We start from the raw sequence: 21,203 nt of genomic DNA on the forward strand, positions 1-21,203 counted from the left end.
AAACCCTCTGGCGCTGTGCTGCTGGCCCTGTTCCAAGCAGACACCCTCAGCTGGCCCCAAACTGTCCCCAGCACCAGTGGGGATGGCACTGCTGGCATCAGCCCCTCCCAGCACCAGCAGCAGCTCTGGATTAGCTGGGGCTGGTGCCTGCTCTGATGGTGGTGGCTTTTGGAGCTCTCCGGGCTGGGAAGCTGCTGGAAAAGCTGTGCCTAAGGCCAGGCTGGTTTTGGGATGGGACTGGTGGCCCGGGGGCCGTGGGGCCACCCGCTCTGCCCAGCCACAGAGCAGCTCCCAGCGCAGCAGGCACAGCCCTCACCCACAACAAAGCCTTCCCAAAGTGCTGCAAAAAAACAGGGAGCAGGGCAAGGACAGGGGAGAAACAACTCCTGCCTGCCAGGACCATCCCTTCCCAACAGAGCCTGGGGCCACAGCTACCAAATTTGGGACAAAAAGCCCCCAGGTGTGGCTGTTTGCTGATGGCACACGGGTGGCTGAGCCCCCCTTTTCCGCCCTCACCTCAAACTCAGGATGCCTGGAGTGAGCATGAAACACCTGGGGGGAAACTCCAAGACTATTTCAGGGAGGAGCCCAGTGGATTTGAGAGACAGGGAACCTGGCTGAGGAGCAGGAGCCCATGGCAGATGGGACACGACAGAACCCTCGAGACACCCACCACGGGAAGCAGCAGCACAGGGCTGGGCAGGGACGAGTGTGCCAGGACATGCAGGAGCACAGGGAAGCGGGGCAGCCCTCCCTGGAGCTGGGTGGAGCCCAGGTGTGGGGCGGAGGCTCAGCAAGCCCGGGCGTGTGGCTGGGCATCAAACAGGGTGCAGCCTCCTCCTCCTTGCATGGAAACAGCACAGAATGCTGCTGCCCACTCCCACCCCAGAGAGGGGACCAAGGGACAAAGGCCAACCTGGCTCCCATGCCCTGCATCCCTGTCCGGGTGTGGAGGTGATGGAGCAGAGGGAAATCTCAGCCAAGACATTGATTTTAATTTTTTAAGAATAAAAAAAAGACCAAACCAAACAGACAAAAACTTCCTGAAAACAGCTTCCTACCTCATAATTTCACAGAAATTAGCTTGGAAATGTCATCTGCCCGTACCTGCTCCAGGCTCTGCCTGTCCCCCCCAGCCCAGCCCCCCCTGGCACGGGCAGTGCCAGCCTCAGGGCTCTGCCCCCCACCCACGGAGTGTCCCCAGTGCCAGACCCCCCCTCCCTCCGTGGGTCCTGGAAGGGGAACAGGAGGGTTTGGGCAGCCCCAGTGGGTTCTTAGCCCCTCCCCAAAGCTCAGCTCCCCAGCCTGACACAGGGACGAGGTACTGGGTATTTTAGGGAGGCGCAACACAGGAAAGGAGCTGCAAAGGGACCCTGGATGTCACAATTCCACCTCCAGTGTCCCCAGCCTGGCACAGCCCTCCAGGACCCAGCAAAGCCCCCGGGACCCACCGGCACTAAGGAGTTAATGAATTCATTGCTGACTAAATTAGACCCTTAAGGACAAAACCACCGCCACCACCCTGGCCCTCCCCGCTCCCCCTCCCCAGGAAAGCCACAGTGGGCGCAGGTGCCCCCAGTGGTGGCACGGTGGCTGTGGTGGCAGGGGACAGGCAGGTGCCAGGGGTCAGGGGCTGCAGGCTGGGCTCGGGCACTACTCCTTGGAGAGCTTCTTGCTGCGGGTGTTCCACATGCCGCGCTTGGAGTGGTAGTAGTGGTAAAAGTTCCTGAGGCGCAAGCGCTCCACCTCCAGCCCGCTCTGGAGCACCCTGCGGATGGAGGGATGGAGCTCAGGGATGGAGGGATGGAGGGACAGGGCTCAGGGATGGATGGATGGATGGATGGATGGATGGATGGATGGATGGATGGATGGATGGATGGATGGATGGATGGATGGATGGATGGATGGATGGATGGAGGGGCAGGGCTCATGGATGGATGGACAGGGTCAGGGATGGATGTATAGAGGGACAGGGCTCAGAGATGAAGGGACAGGATGGATGGATAGAGGGACAGGGCTCAGGGTTGGATGGACAGGGCTCAGGGGAGGGATGGATGGATGGATGGATGGATGGATGGATGGATGGATGGATGGATGGATGGATGGATGGATGGATGGATGGATGGATGGACAAACAGGGCTCAGGAATGGATGGATAGAGGGACAGGGTTCATGGATGGATGGACAGGGCTCAGGGGAGGGAGGCAGGGAGGGAGGGAGGGAGGGAGGGACAGGGCTCAGGATGGATGGATGGATGGACGGACAAGGATCAGGGATGGAGGGAGAGGGCTCCCTGCAGATGGAGGAAAGAGGGATGCGGCTCAAGGGACAGAGCGATAAAGGGACAGAGCTCAGGGCATGGAGGAAAGAAGGGATGGGGTTCAAGAAATTGATGGACAGAGGGATGAAGCTCTGGATGGATGGACAGATGGACGTGGCCTTCCCAAAGGGAAGTTTTCCCCTTCACCACCCCATTATCCAGGCGCCAGCCAGCTTGATGGATGTGCCCAAATCCATGTGGATGACCCTGTTCCCAGGGGTTTAGGGGCTGCAGGACCGCCAGGCTCACCTGTCCAGGAGCTCCCAGTCCTCCCCGCCCCAGCGGTCCCGGAACTCCTCCGTGTTCATCCCTCCCACACGGTCAAAGTCCGACTTGTAGATGCCAAAGAGGCCGAAGCCGTTCACCTCCCAGTAGCCTGGAGGGGGGGAGCAATGAGGTGAGGGGTGGGGGCACCCCCAAATGCCCATCTCATCCCCTGTGTGCTCTCCCCACCACCTGGGAGCCACAGGGATTCCCCATCCCAATCCCTCTTCCCACCCATCCCCATCCGTGCCAGCTCCTGCAGGGGTGCACCAGGTCTTGGCCTGGTTTTGGGGTGCTCCCAGCTGGAAAGGGGTCCCTGCTCACCATTGGGCTCCCGGGGGGAGCTGCCACAGCTCAGCCTCATGACGATGGGGGCGTAGGCCAGCTTCCCCTCCACGCAGTGCTTCCGGATGCTGTCCAGGATGTTAGCAGGGAAGTGGATGTGCAGGTCGCACAGGAACACGATGCTGTGCTCGTCCTGGGAGGGCACACACACAGGTCAGGGGAATCAGAGAGGAAGAGCCCCGGGAGAGGAGCCACAGGCAGAGCTGGTCCCTGTCCCCACTCACCTCCACCATGTCCACACCGGCCTGGAGCCCGGCAGAGCGCTCGAAATTCCCCGTGCGCCGCAGGTACTGGAACCTGGGGAGAGAGGACAGGGCAGGTAGCACTGGGGACAGACAGGGACAGCCAGGAGGGACAGGAAGCACCAGCATGGGGAAAGATGCATTCCCAGGAAGGCCCAGGTGCTACAGCTCAACCTGAGGTTCCCCCCGTAGATTCAAGTTTCTGCACCCCCAATTCCACGTGGAAAAGTAGTTTAAACCCCCAAAAATGAGGAGGAGGGAAGGGGCAGCGAGGCAGGGGCTGTGCAGGTGGGGAAGGAGCAGCAGGCTGTGTGAGCACCTGTCCCACCACAGGGAGCCCCCCAGACCCCGAGGCTGCAGCTGGGAGTTACCGGGGCAGCCGGGCGTCCCGCAGGGCCTTCTCCACATCCATGTCCTCGCTGTCAAAGTCCACCAGGATGACGTTGAAGTTCGCATCCCCTGTGGCCCCGTAGAGGCCGGCCATGTCCGAGATGAACTGCTGCACCCAGCGGGCCTGGTTCTTCACTGCCGGAGACACAGGAGTCCCTCAGGCTCACAGGGGGGACCCTCAGCACCTCCCCCCGGCCCAACCAACCCCTTCTGAGGAGAGGTGACACCCTCATCCCGCTGGAGGCTGCTGAGGGAGCAGCACAGACCCCGGAGAGCCGCGCCCCGCTGTCACCTACCCGGCACCACGAAATGCACCATGACGTCCTGCCTCCAGCTGAGCCGCAGCGGCTGGCACAGCACAGATTTTCCATAGAGGATGCTCCAGGCACTGGGCTGGGGCTCGGTGGGCCCCAGGGCCAGCCCGTCGGGGTTGGCCTCAGCGCTGTCGTCCTGCTTGCCCTGGTGCAGGAGGACGTAGACGTACTCGGAGAGCCGCACCGTGCGCTGGCCCCGCTCCGCCAGCTCCAGCTCCAGCAGGTACCGGTTCCCCCGCGCCGTGTCCCGCCGCTTCTCCACGTTGATGATCCTCAGGAGGGTGTAGATGCTGCCGGGAAAAGAGAAGCCTTGAAATTGCTGCCATCCTGAGCTCTGCTCCCCGCGATCCAGGACCCACCCCCCAAATTCCCACTCCCTCCGTACCCCCCGTTCTTCTCGTTGAGCCTCTCCATGTACTGGGCCACCACGTCCACCACCTCGCTCTCGGCCAGCTGCAGGTTTCCCGACACATTGCAGCGCAGGTCGTTCCAGTCGGAGCGCAGCAGCTCGAAGTCCACGGAGCTGACGCTGAACGTCCGCTGCCAGTTGATGGAGTCCTCCAGCCAGCCCTGCTGCAGCTCCCCCGCCTCGTAGGAATAGTCCGACACCTCTTCCTCCTCATCCTCCTCCTCCTCCTGGCCCTTTCCCTCCTGCTGCTGCGACGCCGTGGTCTCTGACACCTTCAGAAAGGATGTCACCCTCGTCCCCTCGGAGCGGGTGGCCTCAGATGAGTTGTAGCCGGCAGTGGCTGCTGTCCTGCCCGGAGCAGGGGTGGTGTCCTCGTGGCTGAAGAGCCCCTCGGTCCCCTGAAGGGCCAAGAGGCCGGGCAGCACCCGCTGCTTGGGCGGCCGCTCCCACCTCCTGCCGCTCCTCCGCCTGGCAGGGTCCCTCTCCCTGGAGATGTTGCTCAGGAGCCAGGGGCTCTGGCGGCCGGGAAGGGCCCGGAGCTTGCTGGGGGCGATTGGATGCTTCTGCGGGGTCCTGGAGCGGAGGTGGACTCTCCTCACGAGCTTTGGATACAGGAAAATGCCGCGGAAGGCCGGCTCCTGGGCCGGGGCTTTGCGCTTCCTGGGCTGCAGCCGGGTCACGTAGACCTTCTCCTGGCTTTTCCGGGGCTTCTTGTCCTCGCTGGGAGCTGCTGGCCTGCTGGGACCCGGCGTTTTGGCTTTGCCACCAAAGATGGGCACGGAGAGGTGGGGCTGGAGGCCCAGGTGCTTTGGAGACGCCGCCGGCAGCCCCAGCTCATCCTCCTCGTCCTGGGGCAGCCAGCGGAGCGCCCGGCGCGGGCCCCGCTCTGGCACGGGATCCCCCTGGAGGGCAGCCGGGGGGCTGGGGGTGCCCCACGTCCCCCCCAGCTGCCCGGGGGTGCCCCACGTGCCCCCCAGCTGCCCGGGGGTGCCCGGCCTGGCCTGTGCCCAGCCCCGCTGCCGGCGGAAGCTGTAATAGTCCAGGTCATCTCCGTAAGCCCCGGTGACCGGCGTGGGATCCTTCCCTTTGGCTCTGGATGCCGGCCCAAAGCTCCGCTCCTTGGCCTCAGGAGGGGAGTCTGTGGGCTCAGGGCTATCCACTCCTTCCTCTTCCTCCTCCTCATCCTCCAGGAAATCTAGGGAGTGAAGGCAGAGATCAATACCAGAGATCAATGCCCTGAGGCAGAGCCTGATCCCAGCAGGAGAGGAGCCTGTGAGTGGCTGAGGTGAGGGAGCAGAGCTGGGGCACCAGGGGATGCCCACACAGGGACACCCACACAGGGCTGGCAGCTCCAGTTGCTGCCATTTATCCCCACCTCTAATCTCGGCACCAATCCCACTCCATCCAGGAGCAAACCCGACCTGCCAGAGCTTTACCAAGCTGAAAATTGATCAAGGCAGGCTCTGAACAGCCTCTGGCTACCCAGGAGCACCCCCAGGCTCCATGGACATCCCCAGACTCCACACTGGGTCTGGTTCCTGCTGCCCACTGCTGAGGCCAACCCAAGAGATGCTGGAGGGAGAGGAAATCCCAGTCCAGTGTCCTGCTTCCCACACCCCACACCACCCTGTTGTCATGCCGAGCAGGATGGTCAGAGGGGTGCTCTGAGGGATGCTGCTCTGCACAGCCCAGCTCTCCTGCAGCCTCTGGCACGGCTGGAGTCACTTCAATGAGCCACAGCTCGGAGGGGATGAGCTGCCAGCAGCGGGGATGCCAGGAGCTCGGCCCCGTGCCCAGCCGTGCCTCACTGTGACTCACTGTCAGGGCCAAGGAAGAGAAACGCTCGCTGCCGCAGATCCTCCTCCTCCTCATCCATCTTCATGTACTTGTAGAACCCAAACCTGGGGATGGAGAGGGAGGGTGAGGGCCTGGGCGAAGGGAGGAGCGAGGAGGTTCCCAAATCCAGGAGCGCTGCCAGCACTCAAGCTGCTGCACGCCTGGGAGATGGGGAAAGAGCCAGCCTGGGGTGGCCCTCCCATGGGGGACAGGGACACGTGGCTGAGGATGCATCATGTCAGCACTGCTGACATCAGCCCCCTCTGCACAGCACCCCAAAATCCCAGCCCCAGTGCCTACTTTTCCAGGTAGAGGGGGGACTCCCTGTAGAAGCACTTGTTCTCTGTCTCCATGTGAGTGAGGCGTGTGAAGTCGTTGGGATACACGAACGAGAGGTAGACCTGGGGGGTAAATGGTGCCATGTCACCCCGAGGAGTTGGGGACTCAAGGCCACCACCAAAGTGACCCCCAGCACCTCAAACACAGGGAATTTAACCCCAACCCTCTCAGGCTGAGCCATGCAAGCTCAGCCTGACTCTCCAGCAAGGGATGCTTCCTGCTGGATTTCACCCAGCTGGGAACATCCCTGCCCTGGGCTCTGCCATGCCCCGTGGGAGCGTGGCCCTGTCCCCAGGGAGACACTCACGAACTGCAGGCCCTGGTAGCGGGCGATGGGGAAATCCTTCACCACGTAGGTGGGGCTGTAGGCACAGGGCACCAGCACGTTCTCCACGCGGGACGCCTCGATGGCAGGGGCTGTGGAAAAGCCCAGAGCATCCCAACGTGTTCCCACACACCTCAGCAGAGAAGCCCCCGCTCAAGAGATGGGCAGAGGCTGGCAGGGATGACCCAGGTGCCCACAGCGGCCTTTTTCCTCCCCCAAACCCCACCAGGGATCAGCATGGATGCATCCTCGGGCACTCACTGAGGAAGAAGGTGTCCCTGGGGTCGGCCTTGAGCATGTCAGCCCCGTGCTCGTCCTGCTGGGCCTCCCAGAGGTGGCTCCCACTGTGGCTGGCCAAGGTCTGAGGGATGTGCTCCACGTGGTTCATCTTCAGGGACGACTCATCTGTGGGACAGGGCCAGGCTGAGCCCCCGGGCACACCCTCCAAGGGGGCTTTTCCCAACCCCTCCTGTTCCCAGGGAAGGCAATGTTGCCCTCCCAGCCATCTCAGAGACCCTGTGACTAATCAGCCTAATGATTATTGCATCCACTAATGAGCACAGCACGAGGGCACAGCTGATCCCAGCCAGGCCTCCTGCTCTGTTTACCACAGCCTCAAAAAGGAGGGGATGCTCAGGGCTGTAACTCCCAAGGACACACAGGGGTTAAACACTGGATGTCCTTCCTGCAGGTACTTGCAACATGAGCTGGTTTGCCTCCTACCCAGGCATGAGGGTGGCATGTCACCCTTGGCCACCAACCAGCCCCCAGGCTCCCACAGGAGGTCACCCTGCTCCAGGCTGATCCTGGAGCACACCCAAAGGGAAGCAGGATCCCCCTTCCCAAGCCCCAAATTCTTCTTCTTGTGGCAGGGAAAGGCTTCCCAAATGTGTCCCTGGAGTTGGCTGGGGTGGGGCTGAAGCCAATGGAAAAGTCCAGAAGGAGGGGGAAGGATGGAAAAGGGAGGACAAGGGAGGACAAGGGAGGACAAGGGAGGACAAGGGAGGACAAGGGAGGAAAAGAAGAGCTCTGCCTGCTGCTGGCAGCCGCCAGCAGGGAAGGGCTCCCCAGGGCTGACATGGCTTTGCCTCAGGGTGCTGCTGGGTCTGAGGGAGCTGGGAAGCAGGAAGGAGAAGCAGGAAGAGCCGGTGCTGAGGGACAGGGATTTATCTGCACATCATCCATCTCAGGGACACCTGCATCAGCACCAATGGCACCCCTCATCCCTCTTGTCCCCAGGGATGCTGCCTGCCCCCTCCTCCTTATGGACGCCTCCCAGAGCAGGAGTGATGGCTGCTCCCGCTGCGTGCGGAGCCCCGGGGCAGGGCCCATCCATCACGGCCTTCCCTGCTGCCAGGGCAGGGGCAGGAAGCAGAAGATCTATAGATTTAATTAAACCTTCTGCCATCCATCCCCACTTCCACGACAACTCCTCGTAACTCAGGGCCAGGCCCTGGAGCCAGAGGGGTCTTGGCAGGCAGGAGGAGGCTGGAGCACCAGCAGAGCTGGGCTTCCATGCTCTGTTGACTGCACATCCCATTTTTAGCAGCATCTCATCTTGCTCCCAGCATCCATCCTACCCACTGCAGCCCCTGCAGGCCTCCTTACACCAGGCAGAAATCCTATGGGGGGATTCAGACACAGAGATGTCCCCCCAGACCAAATTTCCCAGGTTCTGCTTTCCTTCCCATCTCTCCCAGCACGTGCAGCCCCTGGAGAGCCTGCTGGCTGTGGCTGCAGGAGGCACCTGGCCCTTACCTGTGTACAGGGAGATGTAGGAGGAGTCAATCACCTCAAACTTCAGGCTGGGGAGGAAAACTCGCCACTGGAAAGAAATAAAAGGAGATGGGGAATGAGCAGGGGGTGGCAGGGGTCAGGATGCAGCTGCCCAACCCCAGCACCCCAGGATGGGTCCCCCCTGTGCACAGCTCCCAGAAACTTCCCTGCAGAAGAGGAGCAAGAGAGAGCGCTGATCCTGCCCCATTTCCCACAGGGTTTGGGATTAGCAGGGATCCCTGCAGGGCTGGAGAGGGAAAGGCTCCTGTGGGTAGGAAACAGGCTCATGCTGGTTCCCTCCGGGACTGCCACAAGTCCTGTGACCAAAGGGCTCCTTTCCTCACTCCAGTGCTTTAGAAAGAAGTTTGCTTTGATTTAAGAGGGTCTCCAGGGCTGCCTGCCCTGATTTAACTCCAGCATTTTAAAAGCCAGTCTGGAGCCCTTGTCGGGACAAGCCCTTCAATGCCCCCGGGGCGAGACACATCAGGGTCCTGCTTTTGTTGTGGATGCTGTTGTTGTCTCTCTCTGCACAGCTGAGAGCTTTTTCTGCACGGCTGAAAGGCTTCACTCCCTCCCTCCAGCAAAAACATCCCATCTCAGAAACATCTCCCCCATCTATTTGCTTTCCCCACTATTTGTTTTTGCCCAAAGAAACGCAGATCTTATCGGGATAGAGGGGATAGGGAGGAGGGAGGGAGGGAGGCAGCCAGCGAGGAAGGGGTGTAGCTGGCCTCCCTGATGCTTTGCTGGCACCAGCTTGATGCCAGTGATTAATGAGTTCTTGGGAGAAAGGAAACCTTTGCTAACGAGCCAACATCTTGCCCTTAGCCAGCCTGAGCCCCTGACACACGCTCCAGGCTTTGCCAGGGCTGTGCTGCCAAGGCAGGCAAGTTCAGATTTGAAACCCATGGTAATTCCAAGGGGGAAAAAGAAGAAAACAGGGAATGGCTCCACCGTCTGGGCCACCTCTCTCCCACTGCTAGGATGCAGCCAGCAAGGTGGGACCTGCCTGTCTGGGCTCCTCTTGCCCATGGGAGTCCATGGCAGGACCACCAGCAGGAAAGGAGAACAGCACTCCATGCATCCCAGTGCTGGAATGACCAGGCAAACAGTGACACTGACTTGTCCCCACTGGCAGCCGTGGGAGGGGGAAACCTGGCTTTGCTCCAGGATGAAGCCCTTGGGGACACACATGGGAAAAGCCCTGGCACTGGCTCTCTGGTCCTGAAGGAGCCTGCCATGGAGGGTGGGCATTTACTCACCCCAACCTCCACGTGGTCCGAGCCCCGGTCGTCCTGCTTGTGCAGCAGCTCGAAGTAGTAACGTCGGGAGGACATGAGGCTGCAGGGGAGGTGACACAGCTGTCAGAGCCCAGGGCCAGCCTGGGAAAGCCTCCCTTCCTGCCCATGGGTGGATAAAACCTTCCTGAGGCAAGGAGACAGGGAGCTGGGGAGGGTGTCTGCTCCCCATCCCACTGCTGAGGGCTTTTGTGGGATTGGGGGGACATTGTGACACTCCTGTCCTCATCTCATCACCTGCCCCTTCAAACCACGGGTCTGGGGTCCAGCCCAGCCCCACATGCCTTTTGGGAAAGGACCACGGCCCAGGGAGGTCAGAGGCAGCACCTGCACGTCCCAGACTCCATCCCCACGGACACACGGACACACTCACCGCAGGGGCTTGGACACCTGCGAGCTGAACTTGGTGAACTCTCCTGGCGCCGTCCACTCGGTGCCCAGCTGGGAAGGAAGGAGGAGCATGAGAGCAGCAGGACAACACACCAGGCAGCTTCCCATTATAGGAATTAACCCCAAGGAAATCCAGGAATAAATATTAAATCTCCTGGTCTTTGGCAGCTCCAACCAAGAAGGGACCAGGGGGCTCCTTTGGAAGCCAAGCCAGGCCTGGCCAGGGATGGGAGCAGGCTGAAACAGCCTGGCATTCCCAAAGGAGCAGAGAGGCAGGAGAGCTGCCCCCAGCACAGGCACACACAGATCCCTCCCCCTGGAGCAGGGCAAGGCAGAGGTGGTGCCATACCTTGCCCACAAACGCGGCCAGTCGGGAATTGGAGGGACTGTCGTCGGAGCTGAGCCAGAACTCTGAGTTGTCATCTGATGCCACAGAAAACTGGAAATCCCCTGCAGAGAGCCACAGAGAGGGTCACCACAAGGGACACGGGGACCCTGGTGGTGTGGGATTGATCCTACTGCCTCGTGGTGAGATGGGGAACACGGATAGGGCCACCCCAGATCTCACGTCATGGCTCTATCCTGGATGGGATCAGGGCTTTGCCTCCCTTCAAAGCCACAGGAAAAAGGGGCTTTGCTCCAGAAGGACCCTCCTGCCCAGGAGCCAGGATTTGGGGACCATCTCCAAGAGCCTTTCTGTGCTCCTGTAGCCAGGAAGGGGAAGGGCACAGCGTCTCCACATCACTGCGTGGGAGAAAAGGCCACGCTCCGTCACTCACCATCCTTGAAGGGATGGATGTAGCCAAAAATCCTCAGCCCATAGTTCTTCCACTTGGGAGACACAGCCAGCTTCTTCACCGTGGTGCGGGTCTGCCAAGGAGACAGGCATGGATCACCTCCTCCATGGGATCACCTCTTCCATGGCACCCCAACCTCCCACACCCACAGAGGAGGCCCCATCACCTCCAGCTGGGAATCACCTCCCCAAGCCAAACCCTGCAAGCCAAGGCCCTGAGGAGGAGCAGTGGGCAACCAGGGAGGGATGTGTGGACCCTCCCACCAACCCCTGAGCACCTGTCCCGGGACTCACGTGCGGGAAGAGCGGGAAGTGGAGGTTCTTCCTCAGGTGCCTCACGGCCCCGCCACACCAGTCCTCAAAGACGTGCAGGTTTGCCTTCCCTTTGTACTGTGGGACAGGAGAGGGGGCTGAGTGGGGCTCCTCCTCCTCCTCCATGCCCTCCCAGGCCGCTGCCCCCACCCACCTGCTCATTCCAGGGCAAAGCCTGCTTGGTCAGGTTGAGCTTGGGGCGGGCGCTGGCTCGGCTGGAACGCTGCTGGCCTCTGGAAAACCAGGCATCCACGTCCTGCCCGTCGCTCTGCGGAGGCACAGAGGGACAGAGGGATGGGGGATCAGGGCCAGCACCTCCTGTGCTTGTGGGATGTCTCTGTGCACCCCTGGCTGCCCAGAGAAGCTGTGGCTGTCCCATCCCTGGAAAAGCTCAAGGCCAGGTTGGACAGGGCTCGGAGCAACCTGGGCTAGCAGAAGGTGTCCTTGCCCACGGCAGGGGCTGGAACTGGATGGGCTTTAAGGTCCCTTCCAACCAAAACCATTCCAGGATTCCACGATCTAAACACCTCATTTTGAGCTTTGCCTAACCAAGGCAAAAGATTTCACGGCTCAGGGCAAAGGAAAGCAGGAGGCGGCACAAAAATATTGGCAAGGTGTCCCAGGCAGCTGTTTCAAAATGTTCCAGCTAAACTTGTTTCCCTTCCTCTGCCAAAACTGCTCCAAAACAGTGAGTTTTCTGTTCATCCAAAACCTTTGGCCAGTCTTGGGGGCTGCTGGAATTTTGGGCTCTTTTTCTAAAAGCACAGAGGTAGCAGGATGCCTCTCCACTCCCCCTCTTCCTTTAAAGGGGATTACGTTAATCCCATTGCTTGTATCTCGTAATTTAGAGATTAAGTGAGCATTTACCTGCCTCCAGCTCACTGATGGGTGACAAGGAAGAGCCCCTCCAGAGCATTCCCCTCTTCCTCAGCTTCCCCAGAGCATCATCCCCCTCTTCCTCCACCCCCCAGGGCAGGCACGGCACTGTCACCACAGCACAGCCCATTTGGATGCACAGTGCCAGGGAAATAATTAGCAAACTGCCTAAACAAACTCATTAGAGCCCCGGAGGAGGGAGCAGTGCCCTTGCAAGACCTCACGAGGAGGGAGGGTTTTGTGCCAGGCTCACTGGAAGGATTCTCCCTCCTCCCAGGAAAAGCCAGGATGCAATTCCTGCTGTGCCCTCTGTCCTCACCCAGCACCAGCCTGTGCCTCCTCTGGGCACCTGAGGTTCCCCCGTTGTCCATCTGTCCCTTATTTCTGAGGAGTTGGGATAGGGCAGGGAATACCCTGTGCCTTCCCCCTTCCTCCATCCCACCTGGCTGCCCTGCTAGGAGGCCTCCTGGTGACAACAGGTTGGACAGGGACAGCAGGGCCTTGCTGACCTGCTGGACAGGGCACAGCAGGGTGTCCCATGGCTACAATTCCAAGTGCCTCCTGCTTGGAGGCTCCACCTGGGCTGTAGTGGCTCTCCAGTCCAGGACAGAGCAGAACACACAAGAGCAGGTGGCTTTGCCCAGAAAAGCAGGAACTGCAGAGCAGATGAAGCTGGGCCCTGCCCAGGGAAGCTGTGACACACATGGAGCACTGTGGGATATGGAGGGGATATCCCACCCCATTTCAACGGGATATTAGAGGGTTTATCCACTGTGAGGGCTGCTGGGCAGAACCAGAGGCTCTGATGCACCCCCAAACCCTTGGATCCCCTCAGCTGAATGAGCTCTGCCCTCAGTGACCTCCCCAGGCCCCTCCTGCCCCGTTACCATGGGATCTTCCTCGCGGCTCTCGCTGGAATCCTCGGCCTTCCTGCGCCGCGCCGGGGCCGCCAGCCGCTTCCCGGCATCCGTCACCTCCCCTGGCCTCTCTCCATCTGCCAGGGAGCAGAGGGGGGTCACACCACAGCCCCCCACCCTGCACCTCTCCTGAGGACACCCCTGTCCCTGCACCAGGAAAGGGAGGTGCTGGCACTGGGGGTCAGGGACAGGGGGCCCTGGCTGCAATTCCCCTCATTCCGTTTGCACTAAGCAGCTTTGCAGCAGCTCATCAGCAGCAGGTTTCATTACATCCCACACAGCTCCCAGCCCTTTACATAAGAGGTACTGGGATGAGCTGCTGGGGTCTTGCTCCCCTTCCATCCTCAGGGATGCATCCCTGCTTCCTGCCCTTCCAAATCCCAGCTCTCTCAAAGCATCCCGCAGCTCTGCCAAGAGCACACCAGCCCCAACCCTCCCAAATATCATCCTGTCAAACCCCATCCCTCTTCAAAATCACACATCAAAACCTTGCTCCCAGACCCATCAGCTTCGTTAATGTGCTGAGCTCATTATCCCCAAATTTTGACTCCACTCTGCAGCTCCTTTTCCTTGGGCAGGGAATTTTAAACTACCCCCACTTCCCCCCAAAACAACAGTGCAGACCTGGAAAATGTTACTTTGCGGGGGGACATCCTCTTTTTGTGCCACCCCAAAACCCAGGGGGATGCACAGGTGAATCCAGAATCAAGGGAAGCTCAAGGCAATGCTTGGAGAGGTGGGTGTCCAAGAACCACCTCCACAAACACCTGTGGCTCCCCAAAAACCAGCCCCAAGGGGGAGCCCCAGGAGTGCTGAGCAGTGACCCCCACCATGGGAATTGCAGGAAAGGGGTCATGGACCCACTCCCAAGGGTATGGAAAGATGTCCCTGTCCCTCCCCACCCTCCTTCCCACCCCCAGCCAGTCCTGGGGGCTCCCACTGCCCAGAATTGAGCAGCCTCAGCGACTGCCGGGGCCAGGGAGGGGCTGGGGGTGCCCAGAGCCCCCCACCCCACGCCTCCCACACCATTGGTATTCCAGCAGCCGCACTGCCGGCGTCTCCTTGGAGATGGCAGCACAAATCCCATCCCCACGGCAGGGACAGGAAATTAAGCTCTAAAGCCCCTTCTTCTGCTCCCAGCCATTCTTCAGCCCCTGGCAGCCCCAGCTGGCTCCTGGCAGCTCCCCAGGCTGCTCCCTCCCCTCGCCCAGCCTCATTCCCGCAGCCATCCATCCCTCTTCCCTGGGCAGGAGGGTGATGGGAGCGGCATTCCCACATTCCCAGCATTCTGATCCGAGCATCCATCATGGCCAGGAGGAGCTCAGCGCTCCCAGGGGACCTGCCCAGGGCTGGGAGTGGCTCTGTGGTACCCGCTCAGGGAGTCTCTCCCAGCCTTGGAGGAGATAAACCTGCCCTCCCGTGGGATCCTGTGGGATTTGCCACGGACAGAATTCCCTGGATGGCAACCTGAGCTAGAACCCTCCCTGGCTGCATCCACAGGGATGGCTGGATGTGGCCATCCTGCTTCGCTCTCCTCCATGTCAGGAGTGTGAACTGGTGGGAGATTATTTGATTTAAAGTGGGTAAAAACCAGGAGTTAATCCAAGCTGGGCAGGCTCATCCTTGGAGCTCTCAGGTCCCAGAGCCACGAGCCCCCTGCTTGCTCCCCATCCCTTCTGAGGGGCTCCCACATCCAGGGAGGAGCAAAAGCACCACCGACATCCCAGAAAAGGCTTCTGGGCTTCCCTGGCAATTTTAATATTGGAAAGTGGCTTCTGGTCAGGCTCTGGGCACCTGGGAACCGGTGCCACAGGGATAAGGGGTGGGGATGGGCAGTGCCTGGTGCCAATGAGCATCACTGCTCCCAAAAATCCCGAGTTCCCTTGGTCCCAACCACAGCCCTGCAGGAGGAGCAGCTCAGAGGCAGGAGAAGAAGAGGAAGAAGGATTCCAGCTCCTCCCAGCATCCCAGCAGGATGCAGAGCAGCACTGCTGTGTCCATTCCCTCGGCCAGCCTCTCTCAAGGACCAGAGAGGGCAGGACAGGGACGGGGGAAGCTCTGAGGACAAGCAGGGACCTGTGGGCTGGGGATGCTCAGGGAAGGGAGGGAAGCACTAGAAGCTTTTCCCTGGAGCGACGCTGATGCTTTGGGAGCAGCGAGGAGGGAGCAGGAAGCACAAACCATGGCACAAAGCAGCTCTGAGTCACAGCAGCCTCCAGACAGGGAGCCAGGATCCTCATCCTGGGGAGGAGGCCACGGATACCAGGGACCCAGGCAGGGCACGGAGCGATGCCTCCCATGGGAGAAGCGCATCCCGTTATCCCGGCCCTGTAACTCCGCTGGGAAGCACAGAGAGCCTTTCACATCCCACCTCCCTCCTCCTCCTCCCCTGTTCCAAACACAGCTCCTTTCTTCCAGGCCGGGGTTTCTCCTGGCCCTTTTCCAAGCCCTGCGACGTGGAGGGGGGGAGGTGACATCTAAACCCCGACACAGCTGCAGCAGAGGTGGTGGCAGCAGAGGTGGTGGCAGTGCCTTCCTTAAACCCAGAGGTTGCAGTCCCAAAATTTCCCCCTGGGAGCAGGAGCATCCCTGCAGGAGCCTCCTAACGAGGTGTTAAGCAATTACAATTAGCCAGAAGGGAATCAAAACCACAAATCCCCCTGTCAGTGCCACAGAAACACCGGACAGAAATCCCAGGACAGAGGGTGGTGGCGCGGGCTGGGTGACAGCCGGTGACACCAATGGGGATGAGGGGAATGGGGTTTGTGACCACCCTGGACACCCCTGCCCTGCCTCCCTCGGACACTGCTGGCACCTGTCACTGCCTTGCTGAGGGAACTGGAGCAGGCAGGGGGATTTCTGCTGCCTCCCCCATTCCTGTGCTGCTGTTTTCCCACTCCGTGGCAGCGCTCTCAGCTGGAGCCATGGAAATCGATGCGGAATCGCTCTGGCTGCTGATGGAGGGGCCCTGAGACCACTCCAGCTGACAAACACCCACCAGGAGAGGCAGCTCCGACACTTCCACGCTCATCATCAGCATCTCAAATCCTTCCCGGGATTGGACAGCTCCCAGACTCCCTGACTGTGCATCCAGCGCCCCTCAGCCCCACCTGCTCCAGCCCCAGGGAGAGCTGGAGCCGCTCCCACAAGAGCCTGCTCCCTCCCAACAGGGATGATGCTCAACTCACAGCCCCCAGCACAAAGATTTGGCTTCCTGGGATGCAGCCTCTGGAGAAGGTCACGGTGAAATGCTGGGAATTTTAGGGTGCATTTCACCCCAGAAACATTCCAGCCTCTGAGCTCCACACTGCCTGTGGGGTCACTATCCCAGTTCCAGGTTCCCAGCCTCTTCCAGCAGCCAGCCCCCACCTGGCTCCTCACCCAGCCAGAATCCCCGTGTCCTGCCAGTGCCAAGGTCCCTGACACCCCAGGGGGCTGCTCAGCCCTTCCCAAGGAGCAGCTCTGGAGAGCCCCAGCTGCAGGCACAGGGAAGGGATGGAGGGGAGATCCAGGGCAGATCCCAAACACCAACACAAAGAGCTCCTGGTGCTTGGGAAAAGCCATCCCTCACCTCCCCTGGATCCAAGGGATGGTTTTGGGGACCCTCCCGGTGCCAAGGGGGCCAATCACAGCCAGGCTGGGGACAGGTGCCACCCTGGGGTGTCACTCATGCCTCTGAAGAGCCACATTTTTGATTTTGAAAAACCCAAAACAGGCGGGTGCCAAAGTTTTCCTATTGGGCACCCTAGAGGAGCAGGGAATGGAGCCTTGGGCTGTCCAGAAAGGGATTCCCATGTGGAAAAAGGACCCCAGTGACACCCAAAGCAGCCTTTCCCAGCAGGGATAGGAGAGTGGGGTGATGCCAGCAGAAGAAGGAGCAGCTCCCAGCCCAGTTCCAAATCCCACTGCCCTTCATCTTCAAAGGGCTCTCTCATCCCCTCCCCTACCTGCTCCTGGCATCCCTGACAAAAAGGATGAGCCCCACAGCAGCATTCCAGGCTCCCAATTAAAATCAAAGGATCTGCAGAGATGGATCCCAGAGGGACACATTACCCCAAACCTTCTCCCTGCTGCTCTCCCCACAGACAGGCCCCTGGGGGGAGAAGAGCCAAGGACAGGACACAGAGCATCCATCCCACCGCTGCCTCGGGATCAGGGGGTTTGGGAGCCCTCTGGACCATGGCAGAGGGGTGACCCAGGCCATGCCATGCCCAGCAGGCAGAGAGAGCCCCACTCCATCCCTGAACTGGCTTTAGCCCCGCTGAGCACCCATCCCGTGCTCCCCCAATCCCCCAAAACCTCACTCCAGGCTAAATCCCAGCAAACCCCAAGCCCCACACCTCCACTGCCAGCCACTTTAGGGCTTTATTACCTTTTTCTCACAGTTCTTTTTTCCTTTTCCATCCTTTCCCCACCTGGCACATCCCCATTTCCACCCCATTGCCTCGGTGGGTTTCCAGCCGGGAGAGCTGGAAATGGCCTCATTATTTCCACTGAGGAATCCTGTGCTCAATTAGCCAGCGAAGGGTAATTATCTACTTGGAGAAGATGAGGAAAAGGGGAGGGTGTTTTATCAGGGACCAGCCCAGCCCCTGGATGCTCCAGGTGTCACCAATGGCTGGGACATGGGAGCCCTGGGATAATCCCACTGGGATGATCCTCCCATCCCCACCCGGCTGGGTCTCCCCCACTTTACACCCCCCAAAACTGCCTGAAATCCTCATGCCCTGCACCTGCAGCCTCCAGCTGCTCACTGACACCCTGCTTAATGAGTAATTAACCTTTTTCCCTGTTAATTAACCAGGCAGCACCCCTGGCACAGACAGACAGGTCCTGGCTCATGGTGGCCAAATGCAAAACTCATCTCCAAACTCCTTTTGGTGCATGGACTCTTGGGGGGATGCTCTTCCCTCAGATCCTTGCAACAAGTTTTTTCCTTAATATGGTTTATTTCCTATGACCTATTTGGGATTTTTTTGTTTGTTTTGGGGTTTTTTTCACTCCATTCCATATTTTTCCACCTAAAACACTCCCTGCCTCTCCCAGTTTGGCAGCAGCAGGATGAGGGTCCATCTGTGCATGGCCAAACCCTTTCCCAACCTCCATCCAAGCCCTTTCCACCACCTCACGTCCAAAAAGGCCAAGTGGGACCTAAACTCTGCCTTTCCCACACCTTCACCCGGGTTTTAGGAGCTCACTGGAAAATCCCAGTGCAAGGAGCATCCCAGCTGTGTCCAGCTTTCCCTGGAGAATCCCCCACCTCAGCCAGGGAAGGTGCCTGTGTTCCCCACGGCAAGGGGCAACACTTCCCCACCCAAGGTACTTTCCCATCTCTCTCCCCACCTCCCAGAGACCCCGTTCTCCACCAAAGCCCAGCTCCCCTCATTCCCACTTTGCAGCCGTTGCAAATTCCCCTCCTTTCCACAGCAAAACCTCTGGAGCATCCCAAGAGCCGGCTGGGATGCAGGGCACGCAGGGACAGCAGGGATGGGCACCTGGGAACATCCCTGTGCATCCTGCCGCCAGCAAAACCACGGCTCGCCCCCCAACACCCGCGGGGACCCCCATCCATGGTATTCCCAGGGATGGGGACAGCGATCCCAAGCCAGGGTCTGGCCAGAGGCCACCCAGACATGGCCGTCCCGAACAGCGGCGGGGCCAGGGGGAAGCATCTCGGGATGGTGGTGGGAACCCAGGGAAAAAACCCCAGGAACACAGGGAAAACCCCCCCGGGAGCAGCGGGCAGACCCTGCGGCGTTCCCGGCACGGAGGATCCCGCCGGGAGCCGGCAGCCCCCGGTGCCCCCCCTCCCTCCCTCCCAGCCTCATTTCCTGCCTCGCTCATTCCCATTATCCCGATTTCACCGTGAGGCCCAAAATTTTGCAGGCTCATGCTGCCGCTCCGCTCGGAAACTTTGGGTTTTGCAGCCGGGAGGCTTTGCCAACCCCCGGGATGGCTGGGACTCCCTCGGGAAAGGTTTTCCCTCCCTCCGCAGGCGCCACATCCCGGCCCCTTGGCATTTTTTAGGACAAATTTTTTTAGGCGAGGTCGGTCCCAGCGAGAACGCCACGGCTCAAGTTTCAGCCGGCAAATATCGCGAGTGGCTTTTGTGCCTCCCCGGGCTGCCCAGGGACATCTGAGCCGGGAAAACCGGGAGCGGCTGGACACGAACCGAGCCTCGGGGCACCTGTCCCTCCGGAGCATCCCGGAATCCATCCCGGAATCCATCCCGGCCGCTACCCGGGGGAGGGAGGGAGGGGGGGAGGGAGGGAGAAAAATGGAATTTTGGTTTTTTTACAGTAGAGAAGTACAGGCTGAGAAAGTGCTGGGATGGGATGGGGAGGGTTGGGAAAGGATGGGAACGTTGCGAAGGGATGGGAAAGAAGAGATTGTCCCTTCCAGCAGGGCGAGCGCCTATAAATGGCCTCTTTGTCATCTCAGCCAAGGCAGCGGGTGGAAAAATGAGGACGGAGCGGCTCGCGGGGGGACAATGAATGTCCCGGCCGGTTTGGGGACCCTCCTGGGTGTCCCCCCCTCCCGAAGGTCCAACGCCGGGGCGCGGAGCCCACGGAGGGGTCCCGCTCGCCCCAAACCCACGCGGGTGATGCGGGACAGAAACGCAGCGCTGCAAAGGGGGGGTGCTCCGGGTCCCCAGCGTGGCAGGGGGACCCCCGAACCCCTCGGGGACCCCCGAACCCCAGGTGCTCTGAGAGCACAGGGCGGGGGAGAGCCGCGGCGCTCCCTGGGGACCCCCAAACCCCCGGTGCTCCGGTACCCCGGAGTGGCGGGGGAGACCCACCATACCTCGGGGACCCCCAAAACCCCCCGAGGCCCCGCTCCGAGGGCTGCCGGGGACCCCCCCGCCCCCGTTACCTTTGCTGTAAGCGAAGGGGAGGCGCAGGGCGCGGCCCTGGCGCACCAGGCTGATGTGCAGGTAGGTGAACCAGGCGGCCGAGGTGAGCAGCGCCAGCAGTAGCAGCAGCTTCAGCTGCTTCCGGAGCTTCTTCACCGGGAGCCGCGGCATCCTGCCGCCCGCATCGCCCCCGCCGCCACCGCCGCCGCCGGGCTAACCCCGGCCCATGGGGCCCCCCGCCCGTCCAGCCCGCGCGCTCCGGGCCGGCCGCGGGGCGGCTGCGGCTCGTGGGGCCGGGGCTCGGTGCGGGGCTCGGCGGCCCCGGGCCCGCCGGTGCATCGCCCCCCCGCGCCGCGCCCGCGGGGGAATGAATGAGCGGGCGCCGCGCGCGGCCACGCCCCCAACCAGGAGCGACGGCCCCGCCGGCCAATCGCAGCGCACCCGCCGCGGGCTCTCCGCCAATGGGCGCGCTGCGAGGGTGGGGCCTGCGGAGGCGCCGCGCGTCTCCACGCCAACGGTCCGGCGGCCCCGCGGGGCGCCGCGGGCGCGGCCATGAGGGGCGCGGGGGGAAACCGAGCCGTCCTCGGCCCTGCGCGGCGGGAGAGCAGGGCGGCGGCGAGGCGGAACCGAACGGGGTATCCGTGCCGAGGGGACGGAGGGCTCGGCGCGATTAGTGACCCGGGCCTTGGCGGGGTCGCCCCCCGGCCCTCCCCCCCCGGCGAGGATGGTACGTTCCCGGCCGGCGGGGGCTGCAGCGCCCGGGCCGGTCCGCAGGGGGGCGCTACCCGCAGGCACCGGGATCTCCGGGATCAGGGCAGGGATCCCGGGATCGTCCCGGGAAGATCAGTGCGGGGATCCCGGTGATCAGGGGCGGGATCCCGGGATCGTCCCGGGAAGATGAGTGCGGGCATCCCTGGGAGCATCCCGTCGCTGGGTGCGGGGGTCCCATGAGGGGCTACGACGCCCCCGACTCCCACTCGCTGCGAGTCCCACGGGGGCTGGATCCCCAGGAACCCCCGGCTGGATGCAGAGCCCCCGGGGTCACGGCTCCGTGCCCCCCTCGGCCGCCTCTGCTCATCCCGGCCACAACTCGATGCACCGACGTGTGGGCTGGTTCTTCCCTCCGCAGCTCAGGGCTGGAAAATAACGGGACTTTTTCCCTCCTCCGCCATCCCACAGGTTGAGGCAGCGTCCCCTCCCT

The 21,203-nt window shown here is 61.3% G+C and overlaps 1 protein-coding gene across 1 annotated transcript; it reads right to left on the reverse strand.

Moving 5' to 3' along the window:
* Positions 1-975: 975 nt before the first annotated feature.
* Positions 976-20,357, reverse strand: B4GALNT4 (beta-1,4-N-acetyl-galactosaminyltransferase 4). The gene is made up of 20 exons (XM_030950005.1): positions 20,023-20,357; positions 13,120-13,226; positions 11,511-11,624; positions 11,339-11,434; positions 11,028-11,118; positions 10,598-10,698; positions 10,232-10,299; positions 9,823-9,901; positions 8,543-8,609; positions 7,046-7,189; positions 6,767-6,876; positions 6,421-6,521; positions 6,103-6,185; positions 4,261-5,479; positions 3,858-4,165; positions 3,543-3,696; positions 3,154-3,226; positions 2,909-3,062; positions 2,570-2,696; positions 976-1,768 (listed from the first exon to the last, which is right to left on the reverse strand). Exons 1-20 carry the CDS (start codon positions 20,171-20,173, stop codon positions 1,654-1,656), a joined length of 3,462 nt encoding a protein of 1,153 aa, XP_030805865.1. The 5' UTR covers positions 20,174-20,357; the 3' UTR covers positions 976-1,653.
* Positions 20,358-21,203: the final 846 nt, after the last annotated feature.

The sequence above is a fragment of the Camarhynchus parvulus genome, chromosome 5, assembly GCF_901933205.1.
Source record: "Camarhynchus parvulus chromosome 5, STF_HiC, whole genome shotgun sequence".
In the NCBI taxonomy this organism is placed as follows: Eukaryota; Metazoa; Chordata; class Aves; order Passeriformes; family Thraupidae; genus Camarhynchus; species Camarhynchus parvulus.